This window comes from Hypanus sabinus, chromosome 3, assembly GCF_030144855.1.
Source record: "Hypanus sabinus isolate sHypSab1 chromosome 3, sHypSab1.hap1, whole genome shotgun sequence".
NCBI lineage: Eukaryota > Metazoa > Chordata > Chondrichthyes > Myliobatiformes > Dasyatidae > Hypanus > Hypanus sabinus.
The window spans coordinates 82,960,394-82,972,420 of record NC_082708.1 but is presented as its reverse complement, the minus strand read 5'-3'; the positions used below and the strand labels follow the sequence as shown (position 1 = coordinate 82,972,420).

General features: G+C 40.2%; 1 protein-coding gene across 1 annotated transcript in view; it reads left to right on the top strand.

Moving 5' to 3' along the window:
* The first annotated feature begins 1,477 nt into the window (after positions 1–1,477).
* Positions 1,478–12,027, top strand: part of sugt1 (SGT1 homolog, MIS12 kinetochore complex assembly cochaperone) — a 167,814-nt gene continuing 157,264 nt past the window's right edge. The window contains exons 1-3 of the mRNA XM_059964741.1: positions 1,478–1,537; positions 1,641–1,689; positions 11,669–11,759. Coding sequence (XP_059820724.1) covers positions 1,524–1,537; positions 1,641–1,689; positions 11,669–11,759 — 154 coding nt within the window. The 5' untranslated portion in view covers positions 1,478–1,523. The remainder of the gene's footprint in view (positions 1,538–1,640; positions 1,690–11,668; positions 11,760–12,027) is intronic.

Here is a 12,027-nt window from a genome sequence, read left to right as displayed (position 1 = left end):
TTGGGAGCAGAAAGTGATGGCTGAAACAAACCTTGGTTATCAAGACTGGCTTTCATTATTGTGCTACAAGGAGAGAAAAGATTGATAAAACACTCAGAGTTGGTTTACTATTGTCACATGTATCCAAGTACAGTGAAAGCTTGTCCTGCATACCCAGTTCATACAGATCAAATCACTGCACAGTGTATTGAGATAAACCAAGAAAAGAATGCATAATAAAAAGTGCAGTATAAGCAAATAATAAGATACAAGATCAAAAAGAGGTAGATTACAAGGTCAAGGTTCCAATTTATCTTACTAGGGTTTTATAATAGTGCGAAAGAAGCTGTCTCTGAACTTGGAAGTATGTGCTTAAAGGCCTTTAAATCTTCTGCCAGATGGGAAAGGGAAGAGAGAATCTGACACTCTCAAATCCCCCTGCCCAGCTACTTATTTTATTTATTTAGAGATACAGTAGGATCAGGCCCTTCCAGCCCAAATGAGTCACACTACTCAGCAACTCACCTATTTACCCCTAGCCTAATCACAGGGCATTTTCAATGACCAATTAAACTACTAACTGGTACACTTTGCAATGTAGGGAAAACCCTATGTGGTCACGGACAGGCCATACAAACTTCTTAGTGTTGGAATTGAACACTGAGCTGATACCCCAAGCCATAAGTGTCACGCTAACCGCTACGCTTTCACTTTATTCAACTCCAAGACTGTTCCAATGTTCTCAGAAATTAAGAACCATGAGAAAAATCTTCACATCTGAAATATTTTCATCTTCTGTTGAGAGGTCTGGTCCGGAAACATCCCTCTGCCTCCATAGATGCTGTTGGGCCCGCTGAATTCCTCCAGCAGTTTACCTTAATTCATTCCTGATCATATCTGCACTTTTCAAACCGCTGTGGTACAGGGGATACCGTAAGAGGACAGGGATACAAGGCTTGAATGTTGGAATGGAGCACCGGAGATTTAGCTAACGAGGAGAGCGGCAGAGGTAACAGTTTACAGAATAGGTAGCCAGTTCGTTGTTACCGCAATGGTATTAGAAGTGGCGCTGTTGTTTATTTGAAAGTAACTAAAAATACCACCATCTGCATATGTGTATGGTGAAAACAAAACATACTCAACACAACCGGCTCTCTCTAATTCTTAAGTATATGAAGATAGATAACTTTTAAAGTATTTTGCTTGACAGCCGCTGACGGAACATTCACAATTAATCTCGATGAAAACGATGTTATTTCAGATTTCTAGCACCGCCAGCGTGTCACGTTATTTTAATCCCGTCGATCCTCCCACCAGAAGGTCGACATCAGATTTCATTTCCAATTGATCTGCTTGGCGCTCTGCTGTGAGAAATGCACATTGAAGATGACCAAGTCGCCGAAAGGGGAACGTTTGTAGCCCTCCTTTAGAAAGATGGCCGCAGCGGGAGGCTCGGCGCCCTTCCGCGCATGCGCGGGGCTTCCCTGCGCCTACGTCACTCAGCTTCTGGCTCCAGAAGTTTCCAAATTGGCGGCGGCAGCGCAATGGCGGATAAGCGGTGAGTGCCTTCATTTGGCCCTCAGACGTGGTGGCGTGTGACGCGCACTTAGCACCACTAACGTGAAAAGCTCTACTTTTTGTTGGTCTTCTTGTTTCGACAGAGTTTTCACAGATGAATTCATAGCGGCGTGTCCGGAGAAAGCTTTGGAGGTGAGGAGCCACCGTCTTGCGTGTTCACGTGAGTGAGGGCCTCCAAATTCCAGTGTGGTGTATTTGCTGGCTGTGTGCAGTATACAGCTGCTGACTCGCTCGACTTTCCGGGGCCCTGGGTTTGTCGAGGATGAACGTGGGAGGGGTAGTCCCGTTACTGAATGCTATGCAATTGAAGCAAATCGTCTTGACTTTCATTCACGAAGGATAGTAGACTAATGTTGGATCCTTGGAAGACTATCCCCTTTCTTTCGATTTGTTGTTACACTTTAGTTTTTGTTGTTAAGGGCCAGCATGCTTGCAGTGGGGGCTGTGATGAACTCACTTGGCAGTTCTAGGATTTGTACTTGGTAATGCCATTTTATTCCTGTCAGGGTTGAGTAGGGTTGATACTGTTTAGAATGGTTATCAAGTGGTCTTGATTTGAATCTTGAGTTCTTGTGTAATGGCTTTTTAAAAATTCATTTACTCTTTGGAGCCTGCTGTTAAACATGTTGGCAGCTGAGTATTAAGTTTGATCCATTGTGAAACAGTGACACGCACTTCTGCAGAGAAAGGGTTTGAGGAGAGGTCAGATGGAAACTTGGAGCCTATCTAACCAACAAGAGAAGAAAAGCTTGCAAAGGTTCTTATTCCTCAATATTGACAGTTCCCCAATATTGGATTTTTGATTAATTCCAGCGTTAAGTGTCATTTGTGTTTGGTTTTTGACTTTGTATGTTGGAAATTGCCTGCTTACACTTTGTTCATTTTAACAGAAAAATGGCAAAATGAGGGAAAAATAGTTGAGATTTGCATATTTTGAAAGAATGTCTTTTCATTAATGTAATAAACAGCTAAAGCGTTTCAGAGGTCAGGACTTCCTACTTGCATGGGGAGTCCCTGAATTCTTCAGAACCCATTGATCAGGAGTATGCTTCAGCTAGTAGGGCAGTGGTGAATATTGGTTGTTTTTCACATATTTTGGCAGAAAGTAAATAAATCTTCCAAACGTTTTGCATCCTTTAGGTTTATCATTGTAATTGTTTGTATATCAATTTTGAAGTGGTCCCTTCATATTATTAGGTGGGTTGAGTGCTGAGGGAAAGAATGCTTTTGTACCAGTCACCTTACCAATCTGACTGAGTAGTTATTTGTAGATTATAGTTTTTCTCCATGGTTGGACAAGTTGATTTAGAACATAGAATAGTGCAGCACAGGAACTAGCCTTTGGCCCACAGCATTGTGCTGAACCAAATAAATTAGGAATCAAATGACCAGCTAAACTTATCCCTTCTGCCCACACAATGTCCATATCCTTTTATTTTTTTCCATTCATGTGCCTATCTGAACGTCTCTTAAAAACCCCTAATGTATCCACCACTACCATCACCCCAGGCAGTGCATTCCAGGCATCCACTGCTGTTTAAAAAAATTTTGCCCCTGACATCTTTGAAATTACCATCTCTTATCTTAAATGCATGCACTCTGGTATTATTAGACTTTTAAACCCTTAGAGAAACCTCAATGCTGTCTATCCATTCTATCTATACATCTCATAATCCTAAATCTCAGTCCGATCTCTCATTAGCCTCTGCCACTCCAGAGTTTGTTGATTAGATAGCACATGCCCTCTAATCCAGGCAACATCCTGGTAAACCTCTTCTGCATCCTCTCTAAAGCCTCAACATCCATCCTTTGATGGGGTGACCAGAACTGTATGCAATATTCCATATACAGCTTAACTAGAGTTTTATAAAGCTGCAACTTCTTGGCGTTTGAACTCGATGCTTTGAATAATAGAGGCAAGCATAGCATATGCCTTCGTAACTACCCATCAACCAATGTAGCCTCTTTCAGGGAGCTGTAAACGTGGACCTCAAGATCCCTTTGCTCCTCAACAATGTTAAGGACTGTCTTATTACATGTGACCTATCACAGTGCAACACTTCACATTTGGCTGGGTTAAACTCTCGTGTCATTTTTCTGCCCAGATATGCAACTGATGTATATCCTGCTGTATTCTTTGCCAGTCACCTACGCTTCGCCGAGTACCCTCCTCTCTTTTGTGGGCAAGTCTGTTTCTGAATCCAAAAGGCCAATTCACCATTGATCCCATGCATCTTCTGGATGAACCTCTCATGAGATACCTTGTCAAACACCTTACTAAAATCCATGTAGACAACATCCACAGCTCTACCTTCTTCAATCATCCTTGTCAAAAAACTCAAATCAAGTTAGTAAGACTTTAGTAAGTTTTTTTTGAAATTTGAGCAATAGATTCATGTATAGAATCACAAGTGGTGATATCAATCAAGTTGTGACTCATTAATTCTAAAAGAACAGTTGTGCAAGGGTTTACTTGCATACTGATTGGGCACTAATCTAGTTTGATGGAAACTATGGGTATTCCTTGATTTCTGAAAGTGTGTTGAGGGATAGTTTTGTTAAGTGAAAATTTGCAAATCAGTTGAACAAGGTAAAAACCTCAGACATGAAAATCACAGCTTGCATCTTAAATAGTTTTTATTGACAATTAAATGCTTAAATGAAGATAGATACATAGTTGGGATCCTGTTTTTTTTAAAGTTGACATAGTTTATGTGAGGGTCCACTGTTCTGAAATAAAGACACACCTATTTAAGATACTTTTTCCATAAGTTAAACAGCTTTGGAACTTGTCTTCAAGCACAGACATGTGAAAACTGATGAAGCTTATAGGGGAAGTTGGGAGTTGAGGCTGTGGTCAGATCAATCATCACTTTATTGGAGGTAAAGCAAGTCTGAGAGACTGAGTAGTCTCCTACTCCTAATTCATATGTAAATGGTGTGGTTTTGTATATCAAAGTGAAGACATAATGCTGTTACTGTACTTCAAAGTTCAAGTAAATTAATTATCAAATACGTATGTCACCACATGTAATCCTGAGGTTCATTTCTTTCAGGCATACTCAAATACTCAATCCATTGTAGAATAATAACCATAAAAGTATCAATGAAGGACTGCACCAACTGGACATTCAGCCAGTATGCAAATACAAAAAGAAATCATAGTAAATAAATTAGCAATAAATATTGAGAACATGAGTCCTTGAATATTGAGTCCTTGGAAGTGAGTCCATTGGTTGTGGGAATAGTTCAGTGTGGGGTGAGTGGAGTTGAGTGAAGATGCCCCTTTGGTTCAAGAGCCTAATGGTTGAGGGGTAATAAATGTTCCTGAACCTGGTGGTGAGAGTCCTGAGGCTCCTGTACGTTCTTCCTGATTGCAGCAAGTGTCCTTGGTGGTGGGGGGTCTCTGATGATGGATGCTGCTTTTCTGTGACAGTGTTTTGTGTAGATGTGCTCAATGTTGGGGAAGTTTTACCTCTGGCGGACTGGAACATACCCATTACCTTTAGTAGGATTTTCTGTTCAAGTACAGTGGTGTTGCCATACCAGGCTGTGATGCAGCCAGTCAGTGTACTCTCCACCACAGATCTATGTAAGTTGTCATGCCAAATCTTCACAAACTTAGGGAAGTAGGAATGCTGCGGTGCTTTTTGCAAAATTGCACTTAACTGCTGGGCCCACAGCAGGTCCTCTGAAACGATAACACTGAGGAATTTAAAGTTTCTGAACCTCTGTGCCTCTTATCCTCTGAAGGCTGGCTCTTGGAACCCTGGTTCCAAGATACTGAGTATTGTTGTGGCACCATTCAGCCAGATTTTCAAGCACCCTCCTAGATGCTGATTTGTCGTCATCTTTGATTTGGGCTGTGACAGTGTTGTCGTAGGCAAACTTCAGAATGGCATTGGATGTGAGATTAGTCACAGAGTTATAAGTATAGAGTGAGTAGAGCATGGGGCTAAGCATACAGCCTTGTGACACACTTGTTCCAATGGAGATTATGGAGGAGATCTTGCTAATCCAAATTTACTTGGTTCTACAAGCGAGGAAATAGAGGATTCAAGCAACACATACAAAATGCTGGACGAACTCAGCAAGTCAGGCAGCATCTATGGAAAAGAGTACAGTTGATGTTGGGGCTGAAACCCTTTGGCAGGGTCTTGGCCTGAAACGTTGGCTGTACTCTTTTCCATAGATGCTGCCTGGCCTGATGAATTCTTCCACCATTTTGTGTGTGTGTTGGTTAGATTTCCAGCATATACAGATTTTCTTTTGTTGGAAATAGAGGATCCAGTTGCACTTGAACACTACGCGTCAATCTGAGTTTGATAACATTTTTGATGTTGAACTAAAGGCTCTTCCTGTTTTTTGGTTGGCTGATGAAAGGGATCTCGAGAAGTGTGGTGGATATGTGGAGATAATTTTTTCATCTAAAAAATGCTCCTTTAGCAACACATTGACATTATGCATCCATGTAGAAGGCTACACTCTGTTACGATCCTGGTATTTTAAGATGGTTCTTTCTTCCTCTGGAACTCTAAAAGGATTTGTGTCGTAAGCAACTTTAGTTGTAGAAATTGGCTCTTGCATTTAGACTGCCATTATTTGAGGTCTTAACAAATTTTTGTTTGTGATCTCTTTGCTCTTCTGCATTATCTTGATTCATCTCATCAATTCAGTAAAATACAGTATTTGTATATATTGGGAAAGGAGTGGTATAAAAATTCATCCTATTTTCTCTGGCTGCATCTGCAGGTACCTTTTGGTAAGGACATGGCTGTGCTCTCCTTATTTATAGAGATTTGACTTGTATTGGAGACCATGTATAGATTTCACAATGAAGAGTTTTGTTTTAAAAAGAACATCATTGATCTCTTTGTGACTGATTAAATGAGTAAAGTCTGCTGTATGGATCACCAGAAGATCTTATAGAAATTTCGGAAGAAACTACCATTTTGGATTTTGAGATTGTGGCAAATGTGCATGCGGCTGATTGATTGCGCAGTGGATCAATTGGTATTCCTATGTAGGGAAGGCCCCTCTTTTTGCATGGGCTTTCAAGTGTGCATTTTTTTTTGTCTTTGTAGTCTCGGTTTGTGGCTCCCACACCAAGTTGTCCAATGTGTACCATGGCTAATGGCTCAGTAAAAACATTTAATCCTACTCTGGCATTCTTGCTCTGCGCACTCATAGCAGAAACTACACCTTAGGTGATGGCCATTTGGAAATACAATACAGAATGCATCAGTGAGGGGCCTAATGTAATAAATGTACATAAGGAGCCTAGTTCATTGTGATAAGGAATTGAGAATAATGCTGATAAAGATTAAATGTGGGTGAGGAACTGGAAATGGAATTTCAACCTCTCCTTGAGGTGAAGTACGTAGTTGTACAAGTTGTCATAATCTGATTATGTAGGGCCTTGGTGAAACCACATCAGAATGCAGTCCATTGGTCTGGTGTTCCAATTAAGGAAGAGTATACTTGTTAGGAAGTTCACCAGATTGATTCCTGGGTTTGTTATGTGAGGGACATATTTGGTCAAAAATCTAGAGTTTTGAGAAATGAAAAATTATCTCGTTAAGTATATAGGATATAGAGATGGTAAACACATATCCACATTTCGTTCGCTCAGCACTGGTGTGCCACAGGCTTGTGTTTTCTCCCCTCTTCTATTTTCTCTATACACCAATGACTGTGTCTCCATCTATTAAACTGATAAAGTTAATGGATAACAGCACTGTCATTGGACTAATCACCAGAGGTTACCAATCTAAGTACCACCAGGAAGTAAACAAGCTGGAATCACAACAACTTGGAGGCAAGGGCCCTCAAAACTGGAGATGCATGTTGACTTCAGGAGAAAAGTCTCCTCTTCACCCACTCTCATCATGAGCAACTCTACAGTTACCATTATTTCAATATTCAGGTTCCTGGGCATCATTATTTTGCAGGATGTCAGGTGGGAGAACAATATCTCCTTTATTAACTAAAAGGTTGGCAGAAGATACACTTCTTGCCACAGTTGGTAAAAATCCATCTTTAGCAGAACATACTGGTGCAATCATCAAGAGCATCCTTGCATCAGCCATTACTGTCTGGTTTGGTACAGCGTCCTCTCAATATATGAAAACTGCAGCAAACTGTCATGTCAGCTGAAAAGGGCATTTGCTGCAGTCTATCATCACTGCAGGCCTTGTATCTGTCCAGGACAAAGAAGCGGCAGGAAAAATCATTGTGGACTCTACCCACTCAACAACCTGCCTTTTCCAAACACTCCCTTTTGGAAAGTGCTATTGGACAATTAAAGACATCACACCATCTTAAAAATTTATTAGTTATTAGATTAGATTAGCTAGTTTTGCATTATATATATATTTTTTTTCTTTCTTTTTTTTCTGTTTTCTTTATATCATATATTATGAAATATTTAGACTTACCATGTTCATACATATATTGTATGGCTTATGTCTTGGTAAACTCATTTATATTGTAACTATTATGTTTTTTTTCATCTGTAATGGAATTTGTATGTTGGTAATTTCTTTATCAATATATCATTTGTATTCTGTCCATATTACTAATATTAATAAAAAGATTTAGAAAAAAAAAAATTCTTCCCCCAGGCAGTTAATCTGATCAATCATTCTGTTTAGCCACCCCAGCCCCTCTATTGTTAACACAAGGAAATCTGCAGATGCTGGAAATTCAAGCAACACACACAAAATGCTGGTGGATCACAGCAGGCCAGGCAGCATCTATAGGGAGAAGCACTGTCGACGTTTCGGGCCAAGATCCTGATGAAGGGTCTCGGCCCGAAATGTTGACAGTGCTTCTTCCTATAGATGCCGCCTGGCCTGCTGCGTTCCACCAGCATTTTGTGTGTGTTCCCTTTATTGTTATCTCATACACTTCAATCCACTTTTGAAAATGTTATTTATGTTGTAAATACAAACTGGTATTTATGTACTCTTGCATATTTAATTCGTATTAATACTTAGTAGCTTTATTTTATACAATTCTGTACTCTTAATTGTTGACTGTTGCTTTTTGTACAATGTAGTGCCAATACACCACAGCAAATCCCCAATAAATGTAAATGCATATGGTGAATAAAGTTGATCCTTGATCATATAAAATCTTAAAGATGTGCAGATGGTGTTTTCCCTTGGTTGCAATGTCAACATCCAAGGGGAAAACCCCATCTACGGAGTTAGGTAGCGAATGGCAGATAGTTTATCCAGCCAAATGACAGGTGTTGCCCTTTGGGAGATCAAATATAAATGATAGTAGCAAAATCCATAACCTTGGTGATGCACTGAGGATTCTTGGAATCTCAGTGCATGGCTTCATGGTTGATAGTGTGGTAAAGAAGGCATATTGCCTGCTTGCCTTTATCAATTGGCACTGAGTTTGAGTCAAAGTTAAGTTGCAGCTTTATAAAACTCTAGTTAGGCCACATCTGGAGATTGTATTTGGTTCTGTTTGCCCAACATAGAAAGGATGTGGAGGCTTTGGAGAAGGTGCAGAAGACGTTTATAGAATGCTACCTGCTTTAGAAGACGTGCTATAAGGAGAGGTTGGACAAGCTTTGGCTGCTTTCTTCTGAATAGTGGAGGTTGAGGGGAGATTTAATAGAGGTTTATGAGATTATCACGGGCATAGTTAGAGTAGATAACCAGTATCTTTTTCCCAGGGCCAGGTCGTGCATTTAAGGTGAGAGGGGCAAGTTCAATAGGTACATTAAAATGTCAGAGAAATGTATACAATATACATTCTGAAATTCTTTCTCTTCACAAACATCCATGAAAGCAGAGGAGTGCTCCAAAGAATGAATGACAGTTAAATGTTAGAACCACAAGGCTTCACCCCAGTTCCCCCTCCCATGCAGAAACAGCAGCAAGGCAATGACCTCCTCCCCCACCAGCAAAAAAACACCGCCATTCCCCCACCAAACACTCAAGCGTGCAGCGAAGCGTCAATAAAGACAGACTTGCAGTACCCCAAAGACTACTCTTTCCCCAGTTATTCGACATGCCACAGGCTCTCTCTACCTAATAAGGGAAAAAGAAGTGTCCCCGTTTCACAGCGAGAGGGGAGACATAGAACATAGAATAGTTCAGCACATTTCAGGCCCTCTGTCCCACAATGCTGTGCTGACCCTCAAAATGCTACAAATGCTGAAAATCTAAAATGCTTAAAATACTCATCAGGTCAAGTTATCAGAAGATTTCAGATGAAATGTTACCAATCTCTAATGTTATTTTCCATAGATGCGGCTGAACCTGTTCCACTTCCAACATCTGGAGCACCTTTGACATAACAAAACACTTGCTGATTTATGGTGTTAAAAGTTTGTTGCGTCGCTTTTTCCGAGCTCTGTGCCTCTGGGCACAGCCAGCAGCAAGCCAGCTGTTTCCAATCTTCCTTGTTCTCCCACGACGCATCAGTTGTCAGCACCAGCCTTGAATCAGCCCGTCTCCAGAGCCAAGAAAATCTGGCACCCTGAAGGCACACTAGTCTTCCAGGCTGAGTCATTGTTGGGATATCAAAAAATGGCTGGTCATGAGGCCCTGAGAGTGGGTCAGAGTGTAACTGCAGGTCAGAGTCTTTAAACGAACCTTGAAAGGGAAAAAGAGATAGCAAAGATAGAAATAAAGCTGTTTCCGAAGATGCAAGTAAAGGAGTCACTGTTTAGCACCATCATCACTAAGTTCAGCCCTCTTCAGGGCAAGTTCTTTTTTTTAAACAATGCTGGGTGCCTAAAATGATCTGCCAATAGTGGTAGAGGTAAACATAGGGGGCTTTAAGAGGCTCTTAGACACACTAATGCCCAGAGAATGTAAGAACATGTATCGTAGTGGCTAGCACAATGCTTTATAGTACAGATGACCTTATGGGTTTCCTTCAGGTGCTCTGGTTTTCTCCCAGTCCAAAGATGTACTGTTTAGTAGATTAATTAGTAAATTGCCCTGTGATTAGTTTAGGGTTAAATTGGTGGGTTGTTGATGGCATGGCTTGAAGGGCCTATTCTACATTATTTCTCTAATAATAATTTTTAAAAAAATTGTAGGCAAGGGGGATTGGTTTAGCTAAGCACTTAATTACTAGTTTAATTAGTTTTGCACAATATTTTGGGCCAAAGGTCATGTTCCTGTGATAAACTATTCTATTTTCAAAATAATAAACTGGCCATTCAAAACAAAAGTTGTAAAGCATTTCTTTGCTCAGAGGGAAATGAATCATTGCAATTCTGCACCCAAAAGAGGGTTATAGTCATATTTGCTGAATTCATTCAAGGCAGAGATTGACACTTGAGCCAACTTGAGGCACTGAGTTAGTCCTCGTAACATATCACCCTATCCTTGTGTGGTATGCTCTGGGTCAGGTGCTGCTGTTTTAATGTTGACATACAGATGATTCCCCACCACCACGTTACAGCAATTTGGGAATGAAAATTGCCTTTAGAAAATTTGCAATATATGATTCAGAAATTTGAGATGCTGAATAGAATTTGTGCATGTCTCATTTCTTTGAAAACTGAATGCATTTAATGCGGTTCTTCCTGGTTCTCTATCTCTTCAACTATCATTGCTACTCTAATGGAACTGTACAGTTTAGGGTTTCTTAGTAAGAAGGAAGAGAAAAGTCTGATTGTCAGATAAAAATATGACCTGTTATGTTCTGAAATTTACAGTTTTGTGTTCGATTTATTGAATTGATTTATTTTTAAATCAGTCTTTAGGATTTTGTTTTCAGTGGTGTGGCAAAGCTGCACTGTTTATTGATAGGATAGCATGGTAGTGCAGCGGTTAGCAGAAAACTTTACAATGCTAGCTGAACAAGATCAGGGTTTGATTCCTGCCACTGTCTGTAGGCAGTTTGTATTTTCTCTCTGTGACCATGTGGGTTTCCTATAGGAGTTCTGGTTTCCTCCCATATTCCAAAAGATGGTTAGAGTTAATTGTGGGCATGCTACATTGGCACCGGAAGTGTGGTGACACTTCTGGGCTGCTCAGCTCAATCCTCGCTGATTCAATTTGATGCAAAATGACACATTATGTGTGATTTTTTAAAAAGTTCCATAACCTGATGACAATTTGTTTTCTTCCAGGAGTTGAATACAGCAGTGGAACAGGATTTGGATGTTGCAGAATATTATTGCCAAAGAGCTTATGCAAATATATTGCTTCAGAGTTACAAAGGTACATTTAATGTATGATGAAGAATGTATCCTCCCTTGGATTTCTTTACCAGTATGGTCTTTTGAGTCTGGGGGGAGATAAATTGCTACTAGGCTGTCAGTAATAGACTAGCCCCTTTGAATTTTATTGTTATGTAATGGATGTGATCTTTAATTAGCTTGTGATCAAATTAAATTGTATCTTCATGAATTTCACTTCATTAATATGCCCTTACAAGAACATTTTACCATCTGAGATTTGGAAATCCGGAGTTTGTACAAGCTTGACT